This window comes from Muscardinus avellanarius (genome assembly GCF_963383645.1).
Source record: "Muscardinus avellanarius genome assembly, chromosome: 10".
Taxonomy (NCBI): Eukaryota; Metazoa; Chordata; class Mammalia; order Rodentia; family Gliridae; genus Muscardinus; species Muscardinus avellanarius.
This window is the reverse complement of record NC_137796.1, coordinates 6,287,079-6,312,423: the sequence shown is the minus strand read 5'-3', so window position 1 is coordinate 6,312,423 and position 25,345 is coordinate 6,287,079. Positions and strand designations below refer to the sequence as shown.

The 25,345-nt window shown below is 50.6% G+C and overlaps 1 protein-coding gene across 1 annotated transcript in view; it reads left to right on the top strand.

Moving 5' to 3' along the window:
- Positions 1 to 2,797: 2,797 nt before the first annotated feature.
- Positions 2,798 to 25,345, top strand: part of BCO1 (beta-carotene oxygenase 1) — a gene marked incomplete at both ends in the record, with an annotated part of 37,910 nt that continues 15,362 nt past the window's right edge. The window contains 7 exons of the mRNA XM_080702707.1: positions 2,798 to 2,861; positions 5,674 to 5,802; positions 12,010 to 12,139; positions 15,594 to 15,741; positions 18,339 to 18,486; positions 21,487 to 21,710; positions 24,655 to 24,912. Coding sequence (XP_080558833.1) covers positions 2,798 to 2,861; positions 5,674 to 5,802; positions 12,010 to 12,139; positions 15,594 to 15,741; positions 18,339 to 18,486; positions 21,487 to 21,710; positions 24,655 to 24,912 — 1,101 coding nt within the window. The remainder of the gene's footprint in view (positions 2,862 to 5,673; positions 5,803 to 12,009; positions 12,140 to 15,593; positions 15,742 to 18,338; positions 18,487 to 21,486; positions 21,711 to 24,654; positions 24,913 to 25,345) is intronic.

Below are 25,345 nucleotides of genomic sequence, written 5' to 3'. Positions count from 1 at the left end.
CCACTAAGTTGCTGAGGGTCTGACCAAGTTGTTGAAGCTGGCTACGAACCTGCAATCCTGTCTCAGCCTCCCCAGTGCTGGGATTGCAAGTGTGCACCGCCACACTCGGCTAGAGCTGGAATTGGAATCTAGTGTCAACTCAAATGTGCAGCCTCCCCAGAACAAGATCCTCGACTTCCTCCACACACACCTGAATCATCTGGAGACGTGCGTGCGTGTGTGCGTGCGTGCGTGCGTGCGTGCGTGCGTGCGTGTGTGTGTGTGTGTGTGTGTGTGAAAGAAAGAGAGACAGAGTCGGGCGTGGTGGCGCACGCTTGTAATCCCTGCTCTCGGGAGGCGGAGACAAGAGGATCGTGCTGGTTCGAAGGCTTAAGAGACCCTGTTTCCAAATAAAAATATAAATGGGTCTGGGAATGTAGCCTGGAGGTAGAAGGGTTTCCAGGAACCCCAGTACCACCAAAAAAACAAAACAAAACAAAAGGGGGGAGGGAGTGTAGCCCAGAGGTAGAGAGAGACACACTGGGGGTGGAACCCAGGGGCATTCTACCTCTGAGCTACATCCCCAGCCCTATCTTATTTTTTATGTTTTATTTTTTCCAGGAAGACAGCAAGAGAGCAAGACAGAAAGCAACATTCAGCAAAACAGGAAGCCAGAGAGGGAAGCTATTTTTTTTTAAGAGGGTCTCCTTACGTTGCTGAGGCTGGCTACAAACCTGCAATCCTCCTGTCTCAGCCTCCCTGGTACTGGGCTTACAGGTGAGCTCCACCATGCCCAGCTTTGGAGATCATTTTTAAAACATGGCAGCTGACTCCGTGGTGAAAGATTCTTATCTGGGGTATGGAAAGATGGCGGGATGTCTGGGGCGCGGTGCAGCAGGGCATTTCTCAGTCTCTCACCAGGTAACTTAAAAGTGCAGTCAGGGCCGGGTGCGGCACCGCCAGCATAGGGCGAAGACTGCGGAAGACTGGGATGGGTCTCTGTCCAAACCCAACTGTTACCGCCTCAGCTGAGCTGCCTGAAGGCCAGTACCACAAGCCTTTTCTTTTTTTCAAACCATTCCTATTTTAATTTAATTTAAAGTGTTTTTAGCTGATATGTAAGACATAAACGTTGTCCCCATGGATGGGTCACCGTGTGATGTTTGGATTCATGTGTCCATCGTGCGATGTTTAAGTCAGGATAGCCCGGCCTTTCCGAGCTCTTTCCACGGAGAGTGGCCGGTTGTTTGAGCCGCACGAGTTAAGAGTTTTTTAACCCTTCACTCACCGCTCACAGCACCTTCAACAGGATTTTAGGCAGTGACATCACGTTAGGATAATTTGAATATTAGAAAACCCTAGAAGCCGAGGTGGCAGCGCACACTTGTAATCCCAGCATGTGAGAGGCTGAGACAGGAGCATCGCGGTTCGCGGACAGCCTCAGCTACTTAGTGAGGCCCTCTGCAACTCAGTGAGACCCTGTTTCAAAATAAAGAATAAAAAATAGGGCAGGGGGTGTAGCTCGAATCACACACACACACACACACACACACACACACACACACACGCAAACTAGAATCAAACACAGCCGGTTTATCCTCCCAGTAGACCAAGACGTTGAACCAAAGTTAATCATTTGGGGCTATTTTTTAGTTTCTGAGAGAAGCCATTGGTTCCATGCGTTTATTTTATTTTTTGAGCCCAGGGGCATTCTACCTCTGAACTACAACCTAAGAGTTTTTTATTTTAAAACCAGGTCTTTCAAAGTTGCTGAGGGTGTGACTAAGTTGCCAAGGCTGGCCTCTAACCTGTGACACCCCCCACCCCGCCTCAGCCTCCCAAGTCCTGGGATCATAGCCATGCACCACTGCGCCCGGCCCTCCCTCCCTCTTTTTATTTATTTATTTATTTAATTTTTTTTTTTTTTTGGTGGTACACTCCCAGACCTATTTTTATACTTTTTTCTTTTTTTTTTTTTGAAACAGGGTCTCTTGAGCCAGCGCGGCTGGCTTCAAACCTGCGCGATCTTCCTTTCTCCGCCTCCCCAGCGCGGGGATTACAAGCGTGCGCCACCACGCCCGGCTCCTTTATTTTTTACATTGACACACAAAACATTTTTATGTTTCTTTTTTCCAAAAGGAAAATAATAAATCAAGTTGCCCTTTACGTATGATTTGGGGGTGGGGGAAATCAGAGCCCTTTATTGTAAACAAAACTGAAACAGCCCTTCCCCATCTCTGCAGAAGGTGCCCTCTGCCAGGCAGCAGGCGTTGACGTGATGGATGCTCTCAAGGTTCCTGGTACCTTTGTCGACCCTGATGTGATGGGTCTGTCTGTCTGTCTCTCTCTCTCTGAAATGAATTATCTCAGGCAACATAGCTAAGCGCAAGGCACTGACTGACCCCGCCGTCCTCCCACCCCCTCGGAAGCAAGCTCTCTTTGGCTGAGCCAAGTGAGAGCGGAGAGGGAAAGTCGGGGATCCATCAGCAGGATTAAAGATTAGCCCTGACTCAGGGCTTGGGAATTGACCTTTGACCAAGCATCGGGTCAGTATCGCCAGCGCAGCAGCTTCCAGTGCCTGGCCTGCATGCGTGTGTACGTGTGTGTGTGTGTGTGTGTGTGTGTGTGTGTGTGTGTGTGTGTGCACGTGCAGATTCCAGGCTCTCAGAGAGGGAAAAGGTTGGAGGAGAAAGGCGTGGGACCCACCCAGACGTAAAGGCGGGCGGGACGGAAGGCAGAGGCGGGAGCTGCTCCTCTGAGCGCACAGGGGCCGGCGCCAGCTCCCTGGGAACACCGGCCTCGCCGCGCAGCCAGCAGGATGGATATAATATTTGGCAGGAACAAGAAGGAACAGCTGGAGCCTGTGAAGGCCGAAGTGACAGGTGAGCACCCGTACAGACGACGGGCTCTTCGTCCATGTAGACGTGGACCTCCGTTCTCTTGATGGCAAGTTATTTTTGTAAAGTCTGGAAAGTAGCCCAGCCTAGAGCGGCAAACCGGGCCAGGGTCCGACCCATTCTGGTGATGGGCTAGCTGTGCGTGTACACACCCGCGATAACCCAGTGTTCAAGGAGGACGGGCATGCTTACTGTTGCCGGGAGAAAAGTGTCGAGGACGTGGGCCATGGGGGTTATCTGCAAAATGCCACCTGTCCTCTACGCACGCTGTTTTGCAAGTTTCTAAGTAACTGCCTAGTGCCAAGGGAGGGTGCGTGGGCACGTGGAGGGCATCAGAGTTTGATGGGATCTTCTCTCCAGGGCCAACAGGTGTGGAATTCAGGGGCATTCTACCTCTGAGCTACACCCCCAGTCCTATTTTTATTTTGAAACAGGGTCTCGCTAGGTTGATGAGAGTCTCACTATTTGCTGAGGCTGTCCTCAAACCTGTGATCCTCCTGTCTCAGCCTCCCCAAATACTGGGATTACAAAAATGTGCCACCATACCTGGCTTCGACTCTGGAGACTTTTCACAAGGAGAGGACAACAGTGAGGGCTTATGGGGGGGAAAGAGGTGGGATGTCCAAACTTGGAGCTGCATTAGAGGTATTTGAAAGAAAAAAAATCAGCTTTTATGCTATTTTTTCTCGTTTCAAAGGTAATATTCATTACATAAAAAAAAACACAACTTTTTTGTGGTACTGGAAATTGAACCCAGGGGCATTCTACCTCTGAGCTACACCTCTAGCCCTACTTTTTATTTTTTATTTCTTTTTTAAAATTTTATTTTATTGAAAGTAAATGTTATACATTTAATCTGTATTTGGTGCCCCCCCCCCCGTTTCCCTTCCCCCATCCTGATACTTAATACCCAGGCTAACCTTGCTATATTCGTACTTTTACACCTATTTGGAAATAGCCGCTCATCAGTCAAGTTCAGCCTCCTTCCTCTCTTAGTTTTCCATTCAAACTTTGCTGAGATTTCCCTTCCATTATCTGGAGTCCCTCTGGTATCCCCAGTGCTCACTTGTTTGGGCATATTAGAGGAAACATAGGTCCCTTCTCTTTATACCCTCGGCCCTTTTCGTTTTTATTTTCTGAAACAGGGTCTCACTAAGTTACTGAGGCTGCCCTCAAACCTAGGATTACAAGTGTACGCTCCAGCCTCAGTAACTTAGTGAGACCCTGTATCAAAGTTAAAAAAATTAAACTAGGGAGTACTTGGGAGGCTGGGGCAGGAAGATTACAAGTTCAAGACCAGCCTCAGCAACTAAGACTCTCAGCAACTTAGCAAAACCCTGTTTCAGAAAATCAAAACGAAAAGGGCCGAGGGTATAGGTTGGAGATAGCATGCCCTTGGGTTCAGTATTCAGAACCGAAAAATAAAGTCTACAAAAGGTTGAGGGTGTCACTTAGAGGTAGCATGCCCCTGGGTTCAATCCCCAGTAACACCCACCCAAAAAAAGAGCTAAGTCTTTTTCAACGAGCAAATGCATTTTACTACTAATTTGTATTCATAGGAAGGGAGCCAGTAAATAGTGATGCCTGCCCTTCGTGCTCGGTACTCCACGAACTCTTTCCCGTCCCAGTTTGCTTCCCAGCATACTTTGTGATTAATGGATGCAAGTAACCCTCGAGCATCTTAGAAAAGAACAACCCTAGGACCTGACACGCTGAACAGACCCCGGACATCCTCCGGAACAGTGGTTCCCATAGGAGGTGGGCGGGGGGAGTCTAAGACCTGCAGCATCACCGTCACCTGGGTACCCAGTGGTACCACACATTCCTGGGCTCCCCAGCCCCACTGACCAGACAGCGGGGTGCAGCCGGCCCTGTGCACCTGCCCAAGCCCTCCAGGCACCTCCAAGTGCTAGAGGCACTGGTCCCACTCAAGTGCTCCTAACCTGGCAATGAGACGAGAGGACAGTGGCCAGCCTGAGAAAACGAGCTTCCAGACACTCTGTCCCAGCCCTGAGCCCCCAGCGGGGCCTGATCATTTAGACACCCAGCCACACCTGGTGCCTGTGTTGACACCCTCCCTAGAGAGGCCATCCTGAATGTCAAGGTCAGCCATTATTAAAGCAGCCTTCAGGGAGAGATGGATGCCCAGGGAACCTGGTGTCTGCCACAGCACCCCATCTTAGAACTCGCTCGCTGCCCACCGGGGCATAGTGCTTGCCATAGAGCCGTTTGTAAACTTTCTAGCAGATGCATTGAGAAAAGCAAGAAGGAATTGGTGAAATTGATTTTGATAGTATATTTTGTTTAACACAAGGTATCGAAAATATTAGCAGTTCAAGACGAAATCGGTATAAAAGGATCAAGATTGCGGGTTCAAAACCAGCCTCATCCATTTAGCGAGGCCCTCGGCAACTTAGCGGATGGAACCCAGGGACATTTGACCTCCGAGCTACACCCCCTGCCCTATTTCTTATTCCTTATTTTGAAACAGGGTCTCACTGAGTTGCAGAGGGCCTCGCTGGGTTATGGAGGCTGGCTGCGAACCTGCGATCCTCCTGTCTCGGCCTCCCGAATGCTGGGATTACAGGTGTGCACCACCACGCCCGGCATGTCTTTTCATCTTGGTATCCTCAGTGCTAGCAAAATGCCAGGCACAGAATATACCTTCTTGAAATGACTGAACAGATGCGTGGAATAGGCTCCGCGCTCTCTGGCCTCCGTTCCTTTCCACAGCCATTTCATTGAGCTTTTTGGTTTGGACATGTAACTGGCAACTAATCACTCTTTCTTGTAACAGGCAAGATCCCGCCATGGCTGCAGGGAACCCTGCTCCGCAACGGGCCCGGGATGCACACGGTGGGGGAGAGCAGATATAACCATTGGTTCGATGGCCTGGCCTTACTTCACAGCTTCTCCATCAGAGACGGTGAGGGCGCTGTATGAGTTTGCTGCTGCTGCTGTAACAGATGGCCACAGACTCCAAGGCCTACGACAACCCAGTTTGTTCCCTTTCGTTTCTGGAAGTCAGAGGTCTGAAGTGGGGGTCCCTGGGCTGGGATCAAAGGGCTGCCTTTCTTCAGGAGGCTCCAGAGGAGATTCACTGTCTTTACTTCTCGAGCTTCAAGAAGCTGCTTCGGGCGGACGTGGTGGTGCACGCCTGTAATCCTAGTACTTGGGAGGCTGGGACAGGAGGATCGCAGGCTCATGGCAGCCTCAGCTGCTTAGTGAGGCCCTTTGCAACTCAGTGAGACCCTATTTAAAAAACAGAGTAAAAAATAGGGCTGGGTATAGCTCAGAGGTAGAATGCCCCTGGGTTTCATCCCCAGTACGAAAGAAAGAAAGAAAGAAAGAAAGAAAGAAAGAAAGAAAGAAAGAAAGAAAGAACCATTAGACAGTCTAGGAAGGGCCTGGCACTTGCCCATATGCACACAGCTAAGACCTGGAGGTGGTCAGTTTTCAAGCCGATGTGTTTAAACTCAGAACCCCACCTTCACCTCTGTATAGTCCAGCCTCACTCCCCCGCCTGCCAGTCTCTCCCATCTCTCCAGCCTGGTCCTCTCAGTATTTCCAGACTGCCAGCACTGCTGGCTCAATCTGGCCTGGCCTCTCCTCTCTTCTCCCTCCCTTCCCCTCCTCCCTCCCCTCTCCTCTCCTCTCCTCTCCTCTCCTCTCCTCTCCTCTCCTCTCCTCTCCTCTCCTCTCCTCTCCTCTGGAACATGCACTGGCTCCCTGTTGTCTAATAATAGAAATAGGAAACAAAAATGCTATGTTCCGTGATGCCTCATTAGAAGCAGGGGTGCACAGGGAAGTCGGGCTCCGATTGCAGGCAAGACAGAGCCAGAAACTCTCAAAAGGCAGTTTGTATCCTTCCTCCATCAAACCGCCAGGCTGTTCATCACAGCAGGGAATCCCAAGAGCCAGCGCCACCCAGGGCTTGAGCGGATCCCAGCCCAGAGGGAAGGACAGAGTGCGGGTGTTTCTGGCCTATTTCCCAGGCTAGAGCCTTCCGAGGTTTGAGAGTCTCCATGGTGGGCCTCCAGCCTGGCTCCCAAGGTCCCCCAGGGTTAACACGGGTTAATCAGAGAGCTGCTTTGGGCCAGGGTGCAGCCTTCTGTAGTTTTTTTGTTTTTTTGTTTTTTTGGTACAGGAGATTGAGGTCAGGGCATTCTCTGAGCTACACCCCTCAGCCCTTTGTATTATTATTTTTTTATTTGGGGACAGGATCTCACTAAGTTGCCGAGGCTGGCCTGACACCTACGATCCTCCTGTCTCAGCCTCCCAAGCACTAGGCTTACAGGTGTGCACCCCCACGCCCAGCTGGCTTTCTGTAGTTTTTGTTTTTTGGTTTTTTTTGGTGGTACTGGGGTTCCTGGAAGCCCTTCTACGTCCGGGCAACACTCCCAGACCTATTTTTATATTTTTATTTGGAAACAGGGTCTCTTGAGCCAGCGAGGCTGGCTCCAAACCAGCGCGATCCTCCTGTCTCTGCCTCCCAAGCGCGGGGATTACAAGCGTGCGCCACCGCGCCCGGTTCTTTGTAGTTTTTAAGAAGCGCCTGGGTGATCCCAGTGCAGAGCCAGTGCTGAGGAAGGAACCTCCACTTAAGGCCAATCTGGGAGGAAGGATTTCAAGGAAAGAAACGGAAAAAAGAGAGTAAAATGGCTTGTGGCCTTTGGCAGAGACCCGTAAAAGTCAGTACTTTAAAAAGTAACCAAGATTGGCCAGGCGTGGTGGCGCACACTTGTAATCCCCGCGCTTGGGAGGCGGAGACAGGAGGATCGCGCAGGTTCGAAGCCAGCTGCGCTGGCGTAAGAGACCCTGTTTCAAAAATATAAAATAGGTCTGGGAGTGTAGCCCGGAGGAAGAAGGGCTTCCAGGAACCCCAGTACCACCAAAAAAAAAAAAAAAAAAGTAACCAAGATTGGATCATTCCGGGGCAGAGTGCAGAGGAGGAGGCTGGGTCAAGGGGATGTGAGGACAGTCCTTTCTCAAAATCCAAAATTATTTCAAAATCAGCAGATTTTTAATTATTTATTGGTGCACTATAATTAGAGATCAACAGGGGAGTCCTCGCGATATCTTGGCACGAGCACAAAGCACGCTTGGTCGGTGTTGTCCCCAGCCCCTCTTCTTTTCCTCCCCTCCCCCTTCTCTACTTTACTGGTTTCCCTTCTCTTCTCATGGGGTCTCCTTTATTTCTTTATTCCCTCGGACTCCACATCTAAGAGAAGACACACAAACCTTGGCTTGCTGAGTCCGGCCGATTTCACTCAGCGTGAGGGTCTCCAACTTTATCCACTTAACCAGCAAAAGATCTAATTCCATTCTTCTTTATGGCTGAGTAACACTTCAGTGTGTAATATACACTATATTTTCTTTATAAAAGAATTTTATTGGTGCAGTGGGATTATCCCATACATGGTAGTAAGAGTCAAAGGGGTACATTCAAGCTGGGCATGATGACGCACACCTGTAATCCCAGTATTTGGGAAGCTGAGATAGGAGGATTGCAGGTTTGAGGGGTTCTTTATGCTGATCTTCATAGTGGCGGTATAGTTTGCAGTTCCAACCACAGTCATAAGAGTTTTTTTTTTTTCTGCATTCTCCAAAATAAACAGCTTTGAAAAAAAAATAGGTATAGAAGCCGGGCATGGTGGTACATGCTTGTAATCCCAGTACCTGGGAGGCTGAGACAGGAGGATCACAGGTTCAAAGCCAGCCTCCGAGATGTAACAAGGTTCAGAAACCTAGTAAAACCCTGCTTATAAATAAATAAATAAATAAATAAATAAATAAATAAATAAGGCTTGGGGTGTAGGTTGGAGGTAGAATGCCCCTGGATTCCATGCCCAGTACCACAAAAAATAAAATAAATTTTAAAAAAGAAAGTGTTGGTTACTAATTATATAAGAGGAAAAGTCCCTCCAGAATTTGGCTATGGAAAAAATTTTGTGTAGCCTGGTGTGGTGGCCAAGCCTGTAACCCAGCACTTAAAGACCAGCCTCAAGTGCTGTTTCGAGGCCAGCCTCAGAAACTTACCCTTAGCAACTTAGCGAGACTGTTTGAAAATAACAAATAAGTATGATGGTGTATGCCTATAATTCTAGTATTCATTAGACAGGAGGATCACAGGTCCAAGACCAGCCTTAGCAACTTAACAAGACTCTGCTTTAAGATTAAAAGAAAATAAAAATAGAGCCGGACATGGTGACACATGCTTGTAATCCCAGCACTTGAGAAGCTGAGCTAGGAGGATCACAGGTTCACAGCCAGCCTCAGCAACTTCGTGAGGCCCTGTTTCAAATAAAAGAAATAAGTAGGACTAGGAGTATAGCTCACAGGTAGAATGCCCCTGGGTTCAACCCCTAGTACTAGGAATATATATATTTGTAGTCTGTTCTACCCAGGCTAGAGTATGGCTCAGAGGTAGAACACCCTTGAGTCCAATCCCTAGTATCAAAAGATAAAATAATGTTGGTGGGGTGCAGCTCAGAGGTAGAATGCTTTTGGGTTTAACCACCTTTACAGAGAGAGAGAGAGAGAGAGAGAGAGAGAGAGAGAGAGAGAGAGAGAGACGAGAGGGGAGAGGAGAGGAGAGGAGGGGAGGGGAGAGGAGAGGAGAGGAGGGGAGAGGAGAGAGACAGAACAAAATCATGTGTGTGCACACGGGTCTGTGCCTCCTCTGCTCTGAGAAGTATCACACTTGACCCAGTTGTCAAGGATCCGAGGCCGGGGCGCGTCTGTTTACTATGTCCCCTCAGAAGGAATGTGGCTAATTGGATGCTCCAGGACGGAGGGCAGGAGACGCACGGTGGCTCCTTCTGTCTTCTCGGCCTCAGAGTCCAGCATCGGCCTTGAGCAATTCCAGAGACACATTCTCCTGTGGCTCCTCTCCCAGAGCTCCCTGCCTTGCTACTGGATGTTTATAGGAAACGGGCCCTGTCTGGGCTGAGTTTACATTTCAAGTGAAAAGAATTCAACTGTGCTGGCCAAGCACGTGAACCAATGCCGTGTGAGCAGTGATCTTCAGAGACAGACTGGCCTGCAAGGACCGGCCGGCCCCACAGTGGGTCTCTGCTTCTATGCCGTAGGTACCTGGGGACCGGTCTGTGCAGCCTCCCCAGGCACCCCCAAGCCTTCCTGCCTCCAGGGTTCTCCTGGGGCATCTAGAATTTTCAGCAACCCCATACCAATGAGCCACACCTCCATGTTGCTTTATCTCTTCAAACTGCCACCCCAGGCAGGGAGGATTCTGGGATTTGCAACTTCCGGTTGAGGAAACTAAGCCTCAGATTAAGAGGGCCGAGGCTGGGCGTGGTGGCACATGCTTGTAACCCCAGTGTTTGGAGACTGAGGCAGGAGGATTGCAGCTTTGCAGCCAGCCTCAGCTACTTAGAGAGGCCCTTTGCAACTTAGTGAGACCTTGTTTCAAAATAAATAATTTAAAAAATGGGGCTGGGATGTAGCTTGGTGGTAGAATGCCCCTGAGTTCAATCACCAGTACCACCAAAAAAAAAAAAAAAAAGAGGGCTGGGCATGGTGGTGCATGCTTGTAATCCCAGTACTTGGGAAGCCAAGGCAGGAGGATTGCAGGTTCAAGGACAACCTCAGCAACCTAGAGACTCAAAATAAATAAAAAGTAAAATAGGGCTGGGGCTTTAGTTCAGAGGTATAACACCCTGGATTCAATCCCTGGTACCACAAAAAAGAAAAAGTTAAGAGACTCATGCATGGTGGCCCAGCTTGGACAGGGACAAGCCCCAGGACCAGACCTTGACCACTCTCTCTACAGCATCTCAGGGCTGTCTGCCACTTTCCTGAGCACCTACTGTGTGACCTCGCTCTATTACTGGAATGCTGCCCTTTCTTCAAGGGCTAGTTCAGGGGGCACCTCCTCCAGGAGGTCTCTTTTGAGCCATGACCAGCTGGAAGGGATTCTTTTCTCCTTCTCTCCTTCCCGTCTTCTCCCTCCCTGCCCTCTTTCCCCAGAAGGAACCACAAGTATATGTACCATGTCATTCCCCAGGGCAAGAGACTGCCTTCGTAGGTTAAGGATCCTGGGATGGGGAGAAGCCCGAGTCATCCACGTGGCCTTCTGTGATCACTGGAAGACTTCCAAGAAACGAACGAGAAGTGACGAGGGCAGGGGTCAGTGCGATACAGCCCTGAGCCAAGGAACGCAGCAGCTCTCGAAGCTAGGATAAGCCAGGAACAGCTTCTCCTGAAGAAATTAGCCCTGCCGACACCTCGATGTTAGCTCTTGCTAATTGGCTGAGGCTGTCCGCCAAAAAACGATCCTCTGGCCTCAGCCTCCCAAATGCTGGGATGACAAGCGTGCGCCACCACGCCCGGCTCCGTCACTGCATTCAGTCCATCCCATTTCAGCCTCCCCAAACTGTAAAAAGAACAAGTGTGTGTTGTTTTAAGCCACTTGTAGGAACTGTGAGAAAGCAGTTGTGTGTTGTTTTAAGCCACTTCTTGTATCAGCCACAGAAAACCGAGATGGTCTAGAGTCATCTGGCGTATTTCCAGTTTGATCTCAATGGACGGAAGAGTCGCTGTTTTGTATACAAGGCGTTGGACCTGCTCCGGGGTCCAGATGAACAGGGATGACAGCGCGGGGCCGACCCTCCGCTGGCCTGCGCAGCTGGGTGTGAGGTGGCCCCCTGGTAGATACCAAATATTATTCCAGGAGACGGGAATTGTCAGCACAGGTTTCTGAAGTCAGGTCTCCCAGCACTGAGAGGGGCCAAGGACGTGCAATGTTCTGAAGCAGTCTCCAGCCTGCGCCTTCCCTGGGGGGACCAGCATGGCAGAAGGAGTGGCCGGTAGCTGGGCGGCACTGGGCAAAGTGAGGGAATGTTCAGTTTCCTCCTTTGGACGTGGACTTAGGACAGGCATACTAGGCTTGCCGTGTTGTTGTGAGTCTCAAATGAGAAGGTGTGTGTGTGTGTGTGTGTGTGTGTGTGTGTGCGTGTGTGTGTGTGTGTTGATTGTAATGGGTGCTCACACTGAAGCAGTCTGCCCTGGTCAATGAACCTCCCCTCTCTCCCACTAAGACCGCTAGCAGGGCGGACATGGATTGTAAAGCCCGTGGAGGTGCTGGCCGGAGACTAATCGGCTTCTCTTTCAGGTGAGGTCTATTACAGGAGCAGATACCTGAGAAGTGACACCTACAACGCCAACATCGAGGCCAACAGGATCGTGGTGTCTGAGTTTGGAACGATGGCCTACCCGGACCCCTGCAAAAACATCTTTTCCAAGTAACTGCCCATGGTCAATTGGACTGAATGACGGGCTTTGTGATACCCTGGGTGGTCAAAACAACCTGCCCTTGCCCTTGGATGGCTCTCTCCAGGGTGGATAAAGACTCCGCACGCCTGGCCGTTGACCAGAGATGCTACTTAATTCACGATCACCAGAGAGGCAAAGCGTACTTGACAAATTATTAGAGGCTCACCCTCGTGGCTGGTGGGACAGTAGCTGGGAATCAGCCGTCAAAATGACAAATGCACCTTCCCTTTGGGTGGCAGGTATACTTACTTGCTCACATCTGAAATGGCAAAATGCCCCGGGTTATTCTTGGCTGCATCATTAGTTAAACAAGAAACTGAAAGGCATGCAAACGCTCATCCGCAAAGATGGGGTTAAATAAATAACAGTAAAACTAGGCAAGGAATGAGGGTGCTCTCTATGGGCTGTACGGAGACATTTCCAAGATGTGATATTAAGTGAAAAAGAGAAATAGCAAAGGGTAGAAAAAGCACAGAATATGCCAAATTTTGTGTAAAGAAGCAAAAGGAACTGGGTTTTTTTGATGCCTATACAAGTTTAGTTTTGCTTGTATAGGCATAAAAAAAATCTAAAGGAAGCGTAAGGGAGGTGGAGAACTGGCACGTGGACCACAAGAATTGGGATTTTTTTTTTTTTTTCCTCTCTGGGTTGGCAGGGTGTGGTGGTGCACACCTGGAACTCCAGTACTTGGGGAGGCTGAGACAGGAAGATCACAGGTTTGAGGTCAGTCTCAGCAACTTAGCGAGATCCTGTTGCAAAATAAAAAGGGTTGGGGGCATAGCTCAGAGGTAGAATGCCTCTAGGTTCAATCCCCAGTACCAAAAACTTTCATTAAAATTTAAAATCATCTGGCTTATGACGCATATGCAGATATAATATCCTTAACTATTAAATTCCTGGCCAGGGAAATGGGGCCTGCTGCCAGTATCTCCTTTCTGATACTGTTCAGACATAGAGGAATTATGAAAGGGTTAGGGTTAGACTGCCCCAGAAATGGAAGGTTGCTTCTGCTTTTCCAGAACTGACATTATCTCCCTGGCACAGGCCAGCAGTGGATTCACACCTGCAGACGGGGCGGAGCCCGGGAAGAGCCAGTGCGAAGGCGGGGGGGGGGGGGGGGGGGGGGATTAATTTAACGATGGAGCCCGGTGGTGATGCACGCTTGTCATCCCAGCATGAGAGGCGGGATCGTGGTTATCACAGCCCCAGCCAATTAGCAAGGCCCTTCGCCACTCAGTGAGACCCTGTTTCAAAAATAAAAAGACTAAAAGATAAGGCTGGGGGCGTAGCTCAGAGGTACAATGCCCCTAAGTTCCGTCCCCAGTATCGCAAAAAAAAAAAAAAATTAAAAAACAGTGATGGAGCCTCCTTGCAGTTACACTCTTGGTCAGCAGGGGGCGCAGTACACAACACCGGAACCCGGAGTATTTACCAGTTGCACCAAAAAAAAAAAAAAACCTCTTAGGATTTAATCGGCCTGCTTTGAGTTTGCATTCTGATAAAAACAAATGATGAATTCTTAACATTAGTTTGGTGTGCCTGTAACTTAAAGATTAAACTCAAGGTCACCCTCCTTCTGAGCTACACCCTTAGCCCTTTTTTATTTTGAAACAGGGTCTCTCTAAATTACTGTGCACTGGCCCCCAACCTGTGATCCTCCTGTCTCAGCCTCCCAAGCACTGGGATTATAGGTGTGCGCCACCATGCCAACCCTGTTCTCCTTTTTTCTTTCTTTCTTTTCTTCTTTTTTCTTTTTTTTTTTTTTCCAGTACTGGGAATGGAACTTAGGGGCATTCTCCCTCCAAGCTACACCCCCTGCCCTATTTTTTTTTTCTTTATTTTGAAACAGGGTCTCACTGAGTTGCAAAGGGCCTCACTAAGTAGCTGAGGCTGTCAGCAAACCACAATCCTCCTGTCTCAGCCTCCCGAATGCTGGGATTACAAGCGTGCACCACAACATACCCTGCTTTCTTGCTTGCTTTCTTTCTTTCTTTTAAATAAGTTCCTGGACAAATTTGAAGTAACCAGTGTGAACTCACATCTCTGCCGACACAGGGATTTGCTATGTGGCTAGGCTTGGGGGGCGGGCGCATGGTGCCTGATTTCTGCAGAGCAGCTTGAAAACGACCGGTCAGCTCTTGCCGGCTTTGCCATAGGAGACCTGGATGTCTGAGAGCTCAGGAGGGACCTGGGCTAGCTGGCGGCCCAGGGACTCTCTCTCTTTTTTTTTTAAGTTCTCAAGACAGGACTTTTTTTAATTCTTAATTTTTTTATTGGTGCATTATATTCATATATCATATTGGAGTAAAAAAAAACTTGTATGTAGAGACATGTACACATCACTGATTTAACCCCTACCCAGTTCCCACCCTGTTCCCTCCACATCCCTCCCTCCCTTGCTCGGCTTAGTGGTTGACTTCGATATGTTTAAGTACATTGTGTGTTTTAGAGATTTTCCTCTTCCCCCTCCTTTCTCCTCCTTTAGGTTGTCTTGTTTGCTCCTCCATAGGATTTTCTTTTTCATCTAGAGTTCCCCCTATGACCCAATTCTCCCTAACTCTCACATATTAGGGAGAGCATCTGATTTCTTATTTTTTGTGACTGACTAATCTCACTTAGCATAATGTCCTCCAGTTCCATCCATTTCCCTGAAAATGATGTAATTGAGGTTTTTTTGATGGCTGAGTAAAATTCCATTGTGTACATATCCCACAGTTTTGTAATCCATTCATCTGTTGATGGACATCTTGGCTGGTTCCAAGTTTGGCTATGGTGAATTGTGCAGCTATGAACATAGATACACATGCATTAGTTTGGTAGTTTGGTTTCCTTTCTTTTGGGTAGATACCCACAAGTGGTATCGCTGGATCAAATGGTAGATTTGTTCCCATTTTTCTGAGGATTCTCCGTACTGTTTTCCAAAGTGGTTGCACTAATTTGCAATCCCACCAACAATGTCTTAGAGTTCCCACTTCTCCACATCCTCGCCAGCATCTGTTGTTGTTTGTGTTTTGAATGATGGCCATTCTAGTTGGAGTTAGGTGAAATCTCAGGGTAGTTTTGATTTGCATCTCTCTGATTGCCAGTGATGTTGAGCATTTTTTCATGCATTTATTGGCCATTTGAATTTCTTCTTTTGTGAAGTGTCTATTTAGTTCACTTGCCCATTTTCTTATTGGATGCTTTGTTTTCTTAGTTTTGGGTAGGGACTCTCTTCTTCACTCACTCAACGCCGTGGTATCTTTGTGGGAGCCGAGATCCGAATCCCCAGGATTCCTCAAGCAACCCACAGAGATGTGGTCCTTTTTCTCCCACGGTTGAAGTCGAGTGTTTTGAGCGATAGGGGACCTGCAGCCACCGGGCGCCGAGCTCTCCGGCTGGGCAGACGCAGCCACCCACCCTGTGCATTTGCTGTCTCTCCAGAGCCTTCTCCTACTTATCCCACACCATCCCCGACTTCACGGACAACTGCCTGATCAACATCATGAGGTGTGGAGACTACTTCTATGCAACCACGGAGACCAACTACATCAGGAAAATCAACCCTAGCACCCTGGAGACGCTGGAGAAGGTATCAGCAACCCTCCCGTCCCTCCAGGCCCTGATTCCAGGAAGGCGCTGAAGGAGCTCTCTGGACCCTGCTTCTAGCACTGCTCTTAGTACTGAATACTAACTAAGCTCCTCCCAGGCAGAAAGTGTAGCTTTATTTATTTATTTATTTATTTATTTTTTTGGTGGTACTGGGGATGGAACCCTTCTACCACCTCCGGGCTACACTCCCAGACCTATTTTAAATTTTATTTGAAAACAGGGTCTCTTAAGCCAGCGAGGCTGGCTTCGAACCTGCGTGATCCTCCTGTCTCCGCCTCCCAAGCACGGGGATTACAAGCGTGCGCCACCACGCCTGGCAAAAGTGTAGCATTTTAATCTGTGTAGCTCTGTGGGTTTGTTGCGGCTGTTGCAACAGAGTCCAATCACAGCCACGGGGTTGCCACCTTTCATGTGGCTCTAAGGATTCCCTTGCCTTGTGACACCGTAGCTCTCTGTTTGTGTAAGAACACTCTCATGTTTGCACAGCAGTGAGATCTGCTAAGGATGCATTTCTCAGGACCTGGCCCTCTCATTAAGGTAATGCCCGACTCTACCACCAACGAGGAGGCTTAAAATAACAGAAATTTCAGCGGAGTGCGGTGGCACACTCCTGTAGCTTTAATACTCGAGAGGCTGAGATAGAAGAATCGCAGGTTCGGGACGAACCTCGGCAACTTAGCGAGACCCCGGTTCAAAGAGGACTGGGGATATAGCTCTGTGACCCTGGGTTTAATCCCTAGTATCACTAAATACATACATATACATGCACACACACACACACACACACACACACACACACACACACACATTTCCCCCCCGCAGAGTTGGCAGGGCCGGGCTCTTGCTGAGGGCTTGGGGAGGACCCTTCTCTGTCCAGAGGTTGCCAAAAGTCCCTGGTCTTCCTTAGCTGGAGGACATGTCACTCTGGCCTCAGCCTCCACCGTCACACAGCCCCCTGGTAGATCTGTGTTCAAATTCCCCACCTTTCAGCCAAGCCTGGAGGCGCACACCTGCAGTCCCAGTACTCGGGAGGTTAAGACAAGAGGATGGCAGGTTCAAGGCCAACTTTGGCAACTTAGTGAGACTCTATTACAAAATAAAAAAAAAAAACATAAAAAAGGCTGGGGGAGGTGTCGCTCAGAGGTAGAATGCCCCTGGGTTCAATTTCCAATGCAAGAAAGAAAAAAAAAAATCCCTACCTTTTATAAACGTCCCAGTCACTGGATGTAGGGACCACTTAACACTGTGACCCAGCTTTCATTCCAATGAATGACTTCTTTCCATCTACAAAGACTCTTGCCAAGTAAGGTCACGGTCACCAATCACTGGGGTTAAGACTTTAACATGTCTGTTTGGAGGACATAATTCACCTTGTAACCAAGTCAACAGTTCTTGGCACCTTGGGAGCTTAGTGAAGTTTAGGGGGGTTTTGTTGGTGGTGGTGGTGGTGGGGTACTTGGGGTGGAACCCAGGGGCTTTTCTACCTCCAGGCTACACTCCCAGACCTATTTTATATTTTATATGGAAACAGGGATGTCACTAAGTTGCTGAGAGCCTCACTAAGTAGCTGAGGCTGGCTGCGAACCTGTGTGATCCTCCTGTCTCAGCCTCCCAAGCGCGGGGATTACAAGCGTGCGCCACCACGCCCGGCTAGTGAAGTTTAAATAGTTGGAAAACCCCAGATTTCCAGCAGCCCTACCTGTATTGACCTGCAGAGGGAGGCATTAGGCAGAGCGCAGGTGCACACAAAATAAATGTCCTAGCAGATACCCAGTTTAGATTTTCTCCTGCCAGCCATTCAAGGCCCCGAGCTCTTCGCAAGGCATTTGTAACGATCTGTTAAAGGGAGTACCTTTCTTAGCTGGGAATTATATCCAGCACCGTTTAAGCTGGGTGGCATGAGACCAACTGATTCCTGCTCTTCACAGAAGAGGAAATACTGCCAGAGAAAAGAGCCCTACCTGACTTGGCTGGAGGTCACGCTATCACGGGGAGGAAGGGTGGGCAGCTGGTCCTCTGCCACCCCTTTGTTCTATGGTGGGGCCTGTTCAGAGCAGGGGTCATTATTCTACTTATTAGAGGAGTTTTGCTGGACCATATGTTTTTGTGACCTCTCTGTTCTCAGAAGAATACTATGAGAGACAGGGCTGGAAATCAGAGCCTCCACGGAATGCAAAAGGGGAGAATTTAAATGACTTAACCAGACCTCCACAGAGCAGCAAGCCAAGATTAGCTGAAAGGCTCCAGCCTCTGCCACGGTCGTTGCTGGGAGCCTTCTGCGGTGGGGCATCCTGTCTCCTTGCTTAGCGCCTGGCAGGACCAAGCAGTGGGATGGAAGCCACAGCCACAAAAACAAAGTGGCTCGCCGACTCGCCCGCGACCATGGGAGCCCCTCCCAACGCAGGGTTGCCTAAGGTCACGAGAGTCCACACCTTCCTTAAAATAAGCAAATTCTGTCTTATTTTCCAATCCGGAGATGTGCAAAAATATCCTTCATCTCTCTGGACCCCAAAGCCGGTGTTCATGGGACTTCACCCCCGGGCCCTGTTAAAGCCCCGTGGCTGTCATATTTTGCAGGTCGATTATCGTAAATATGTGGCTATAAATATTGCAACGTCACATCCTCATTATGACACAGCGGGAAACGTGCTCAACATGGGCACATCCATTGTGGACAAGGGGAAGACAAAATACGTGATATTCAAGATCCCTGCCCCAGTGCCAGGTAGGTCCTTCTTGGGACCCTAAGGAAGCCCAGGCCGCCACAACTGGGTCCAGCTGCAGAGCCCCGTGTGATGGCCCAGCATTCCCTGGCCATCCATCACCTACTCAGATGACCACACGCTCAGTGTTCTCGTGTAGGAGAGAAGTTTACAGGATTCCTTTCAGAAGAAGGGATCCCTTTGCTATGTAACCTTTTTTTAAGGCTCTGGTTCATAAATTCTTTATCCATCCATCCATCCATCCATCCATTCATCTACCCATCCATCCATTCATCTATCTATCCATCCATTCATCCATTCATCCATCCATTCATCTATCCATCCATCCATTCATCTATCTATCCATCCATCCATCCATTCATCCATCCATCCATCTATCCATCCATCCATCCATCTATCCATCCATCCATCTATCCATTCATCTATATGTACATACATACATACATACATACATACATACACCCACCCACCAAATCCATCTGCCCATCCATCCACTTATCCTGTTATAACTTCTTGTTTAGGGTCTAGTTCATTATTTAATTAGCTTATTCATCTATCCACCCATTCATCTACCCGTCAACCCCCTACCCATTCATTCATCTGTACACCCATCCACCTACCCATCCATCCATTCACCCATTTATCCTGTTATTATATTTTCTCTAGGCTCTAGACCATTATTTCATTAGTTTATTTATCCACTTGCCCATTTACCCATCCAGCCATCCAGCCATCCACTCACCTACTTACCCTCCCACCCATCTATCCACCCACCCACCTCCCACCCATCCATCAACCACCCATGCATTTATCTTGTTGAACCTTTTCTCTAGGTTCATATTTCATTAGTTTTTCCCACCCATCCACCTAACACCTCCCTACCCACCCATGTATCCATCCATGTGTTCTGTCATAATCCTTTCTCTAGGCTCCAGTTCATTATTTCTTTAGTCCGTCAGTCCATCCATGCATCCATCCATCCTTTCATTCACTCACCCACCCACCCACCCACCCATCCATCTATCCACCCACCTACCTCCCACCCATCCATTTATCCTGTTCTAAACTTTCCCCAGGCTCTGGTTCATTGTTTCCTGAGTTTATCCACCCATCCACTCACACATCCATCCATCTTCTATCTTCTGACAGTCTTTGCATGTCAGGCTTTGCTCCCAGCCCTGCAGCCAAACTCCCAGGGGAGTGCAGGGAGCTTAGCCCTGCTGGGATCCACTGCAGAGCTCCACCCTGTTCTCTGGGCCTTCTGGACCTTCTCCACTTAGGGCTGGGATCCTGGAGCCAAGCCCAGGCCAACTAGGATTGCGTGTCCCTGAGGGGGAAGAGGGTGAGGCTCCCAGCCCGTGTTTATCCAGGACCCTCCTGGCAGCCACGCCCAGGAGGCCAGGCCAGGGGAGGCAGTGCAGGCCTCTGAGGGTGCCTGACCTGACCTTCTGGTTTAGGGAACTAGATTCCATCTGTGATCCTGCTGGTCCCTGCCCAACCGTCCCATAGAAGCTCCATCCCATAGAAGCTCCGGGGCTGGGCGATGCGAGCCCCCCAGGTCATAAAGTACAATGAGTGTTCCTATTAAGCAAAGCTCCTATCAATTAAGATATAAAGTCTAGCCCAGATTTAGGAATTCCCATTAGATTAGGAATCATCTAGGTTTTGTGTTTGCCATGTCCTAACACAGGAGGACTTTGAGGCTGAGGGCATCCGGCCGCTTTCAGGAGCCCCGGCAGCAGAGTTCAGCAGCCACCCCCTGAGCTCCTCCTCTGTGCCAGCCGGCTGCTGACCCAGCCCCTGTGCCGGGCCTGGGCACTTTTCATCTCCGTTTGCATTGTGCACCACTTGTCTTGCAGAGAAAAGATCTATCCCGCAGCCCCACGGCAGCCCTCCCACCGGCCAGCTGTGTACAGTGCGTACAGGTGGCCTCCGAGAGCTGGGGACATTGGCGGGTGACTCGTTATAAACCAGCCCCAGGCCTGGGTGGAGAGGCCTTTTGGCCAGGGGTGACTCAGCCTTGCAGATGAATAAGAAAACCAAGCAGGTACTGATGCCTTTGGTGTCGGGTACCACATGAGGTCCTTGAGCTGCAGTTAGGGCAAAGGGGCCTGGCCTGAGAGCCCCACTGCTGATGGTTTCTTCCTTTAATCTGCCTTCCTTCTCTGTTGCCTTTCCTAATAACAGAGGAGGAGGCCAAGGCTCAGGAGCCATGTTTTCCTGGCTTAAGCCTGAGACTCCAATGCTGCTGATAGACCTTGCAGCAAGTCCCAGTTTCCAGTCTACAGAAGGGCCTCCCACAGCCTCACTTGATTGTCACCGCCTATGAAAAAGCCTCGCATCCTGACAGGTGTCCTGTAATAGCCAAGAGAAATTCATAGCAACCCTGGGAAATGCCTCTGAATGGTGGCTCCCGGTGCAATACCAGAGCTTCAGCCTGGGAGACTCCCCATCTCCCAGGAGCTGGGGGGAATGGATGCAGATTTCCAGGTCCCCCCCGCACACCCAGTTAAACCCCACGCTCTATCCCAGCCCCCAGATCACTCCTACACACATGAAAGGCTTCCTCTGTAAAAGGCAGACTTCTTCTATAAAAGGGCCAGATAGTAAATATTTAAGGCTTTGAGGACCACAGAACATCCTTCGCGACGACTCAATCTGGCCACCGTAGCTGCAAATCAAAGCAGCGGGTACACACAGAAGAGCTATGGTGGCCGTGTTCCAGATAATCCTTCATCTGCCAAAGCAGGTGGAGGCTCATCTTGACACAGGCTGCCGCGGGGACCCGGCCTAGAGGCCTCCCTGGGGGGACCAGACCTTCTCCAACTGGAGAAGCAGGGGGTGGCCCGAGCAGTGCTCCAGCCCCTGTACCCGGTCTACACCTGGTCTACACATCGGCTCTGACTCAAAGGTCCTTAGCAGCACGGGCAGCCTGTGCATGATGGCTCTGGTGTTCCGGGAGGCTGGATTTTTGCATGATTCCAACATCTCCTTTTCTCCAGAGGCCAAGAGAAAGGGGACGAGCCCCTTGAAGCACACAGAGGTGTTCTGCTCCATCCCCTCCCGCTCCCTCCTCTCCCCCAGCTACTACCACAGCTTTGGGGTCACCGAGAACTACATCGTGTTCCTCGAGCAGCCCTTCAGGTTGGACATCCTCAAGATGGCCACGGCGTACATGCGGGGGGTGAGCTGGGCCTCCTGCATCACCTTCCACAGGGAAGACAAGGTGAAGCCCGGCTGGGGCGGGAGGCCGGGGTGAGGGGCGGCTGCGGGCCATGGAGTAGACCCAGAGGCAAGCGGCTCCCAGGGTCTTGTCCTGAGGGGGAGCTGGAGCCCTCACAGCCGGCGCCATCCACTGGCAAAGCGTCTTGGCATCTCTGCTACGACCCAGGGAGGTCGAGGAGACGGTGGGTGCTCATAATGGAGAGCTCCGCACATGGTTCAGTAGAAACGCTCCCTTCAGTCCAGGAACACCCGAGGGCTCAGAGCACGCATGTGTATGTGCATGTGTGTGCATGCACCTATAACTGCATTATAGATGCATTAGGTATATGTATGGGTTTACTTATTTATTTGCTGCTGCTATTTTACTTTTGAAAAATATCATGTAATGGCCAGTGTTATCTATTCAACTAATAGAAAAGTATAGAAAGCCACATATAAATTCCCCTCTCCCGGCCCCCCTCCCCCTCCATCGCCCTCTCTGGAGGAGCCGCCACCGTTACTGTCCTGACACCCTCCTGCGGCCCTTCCTGAGCAATGGCCTGCACTTTTCTTCATATATACAAACATGGGCCCAATGTGAGAGTGTGCACCATAGTCCTAGTACTTAGGAGGCTAAGACAAGAGGATCACAGGTTCGAGGCCAGCCTCAGCTACTTAGCAAAACTCTCAGCAACTTTAGCAAGACCCTGTTTCCAAATAAAAAAATAAATAAATAGGGGTGGGGATATAGCTCAGAGGTAGAATGCCCCTGGGTTCTATTACCCTAGGCTCTATTTCAGGAAGGAAAGAAGGAAGGAAGGAAGGAAGGAAGGAAGGAAGGTAGGTGGTGGCTGGCTGCCCTCTTTGACGCCTGCCTCTCTCTTCTCAGGAAGGAGAGCCAAGTATTAAGGGAGTGAGGGGTTGGGTGGGGTCTCTCCTCTGCTCAGAGCCTTCTCGTGACTTCCCGCCTAGCTCAGAATAAGACCCGAAGGCTCCCTTCAGCAGCCTGAGTCCCCACACACCTGCATCCCCAGCTCTTTCCTGGCTTTTCTGGCTCTGAAACTGGCCAAACGTGTTCCAGCCTCAGGGCCTTTGCGCTGTCCTCCTCTCCTAGGATGAGATGCTGTCTCCCTCCGTTGATCTCAGTCCCGACTCAGCACCTCTGACTTCTGAGTCTTCCTCTAGGACCCCCCCATCCTGGGCCTTCTCCATCCCCCACCCTGCTAAGTTTTTCTCAGGGGAACCCATCAGCCTCGACACACCACCAATGAGGTGTGTACTGTGGGCTTCACGCCCACCAGCCTGTGAGCCTGTGGAAGGAGAGGCTTGGTACTATTCTGTCCCTCCATAAATATCGTGGCACCAATGACCAGGACAGAGAAGCCAGCCCAAGTCAAATGTGCTCCTCCGGGAGCATCTGGGGGGCTCCTGACCTCCATTCTGCGCCCTTGGGAATCCCTGGCCCTTAGACCAGTTCGAGCCCACACTGCAAGGCAGACAGCCCTGGGATGCTTTGGAAGAGAACTCTGTAAAGCCCCAGTGGCTGGCTCAGGGATTGGGGTCATGGGGAAGAAAAGACCAAACGAATGACCTCTATCTTCATCCCCATACATGCTACCAGAGATCTGCCTTGGTGACCTTTCTATCATTCAAAGCTTAATTCTGGAGAAAGAGCAAAAGGTGTAACCCGAGGCCCAAGTAGAAATCCTCCTCCTCCCTCAGGCGATAGCTGCGAGGTGACCCCCCACGCCCTGGACTGTGGATCAGGTGACCAGGTGTAGCTAATTGTCATCCAGAGTGATACTGGCCCACAGCACCCAGAGAGGTGGACCCGAAGGCCTAATGAGCTGCCCCGGCTTCTCAGCTAGAACTGGGGCCCCCAGCTGTGGCCCCTCCAGGACAGGTGGGAGGACAAGCACCTCCCAGGACACAGGAGAGGGCTGGAAGCAATGTGTGGAGGTCAAGAAGGGGGACCCAGGGGCCGGGGGGACTCAGGGTCTTAGAGGCTCCAGCCTCTGATGGATCCGGACACCGGGCTAGTTCTCTCACACTTGATAGCTGCCAGGGAGCTGGGGTATCACTGTCCACCTGAATCCAGTCAGTAGAATAAGAGGCAGTGGACCCTCAGGAGCCCCTCAGACTCTGCACAGAAGCTTTGACAGTACAGTGTCCCTCCTTCCACCTGAAAGACAGGATCACAGAAACGCAATGGGAAGCAGCTGCGTTCACCAGGCACGCCTGCCCATCTGGTACTTTAGAGTGGACGCAGTGTTCATAATGGGGATGGGATGCCCCTCAGTCACCTGCTAGTGCCAGGCAGAGCTGGGGGCTGTCGGTCCCCAGGTAGGCACCCATCCCCAGCTAGGCACCTGTCCCCAGCTAGGCACCCGTCCCCAGCTAGGCACCCATCCCCAGGTAGGCATCCATCCCCAGGTAGGCACCCGTCCCCAGCTAGGCACCCATCCCCAGGTAGGCATCCATCCCAGGTAGGCACCAATTCCCAGGTAGGCATCCGTCCCCAGGTAGGCACCCGTCCCCAGGTAGGCATCCATCCCCAGGTAGGCACCCGTCCCCAGGTAGGCATCCGTCCCCAGGTAGGCACCCGTCCCCAGGTAGGCACCCGTCCCCAGGTAGGCACCCGTCCCCAGGTAGGCACCCGTCCCCAGGTAGGCATCCGTCCCCAGGTAGGCACCCGTCCCCAGGTAGGCACCCGTCCCCAGGTAGGCATCCGTCCCCAGGTAGGCATCCGTCCCCAGCTAGGCACCCGTCCCCAGGTAGGCATCCATCCCCAGGTAGGCATCCATCCCCAGCTAGGCATCCATCCCCAGGTAGGCACCCATCCCCAGGTAGGCACCCATCCCTAGCTAGGCACCCATCCCCAGCTAGGCACCCATCCCCAGCTAGGCATCCATCCCCAGCTAGGCATCCATGGGAGAGCTGACCGCCAAGTGGACACCTTCTTTCAGACTTACATTCACATCATAGACCAGAGGACCAGGAAGCCAGTGCCGACCAAGTTCTACACGGACGCCCTGGTCGTGTTCCACCACGTCAACGCCTACGAGGATGATGGCTGCATCCTGTTCGACGTCATCGCCTACGACGACAGCAGCCTCTACCAGCTCTTTTACTTGGCCAACCTCAACCAAGACTTCGAGGAGAACTGCAAGCTCACCTCGGTGCCCACCCTCCGGAGGTTCGCGGTGCCCCTGCATGTGGACAAGGTAAGGGTGTCAGAGAGCCGTCCTGTCTTCCTAGGAGGCCTGAGCCCGGCTCTGAAGCTTCCTCCATACTTATGTGATTCGTGCTAAAATCCAAAGTGCTGTTCCTAAAGGAAAAGAATGGTTTTCATTGCTTTTTCCAAAAGTGGCCTGGATTCATTGTAGAAACTTTAGAAAATATAGGTAAGTAAGCCGGGCATGGCTGCGTACATCTGTAATCCCGGGACTTGGGAGGCTGAGACAGAAGGATTGTAGGTTTGAAGCCAGCCTCAGCAACTCAAGAAGACGCTCAACAACTTAGTGAGACCCTGTTTCAAAGTAAAAAAAATAAAATAAAATAAATAAAACAGAGCTGGGGGTGTAGCTCAGAGGTAGAAGATCCCTGGGTTCAATCTCCAGTACCCCCACACATAAACTCACCACCCAAGATGATCAT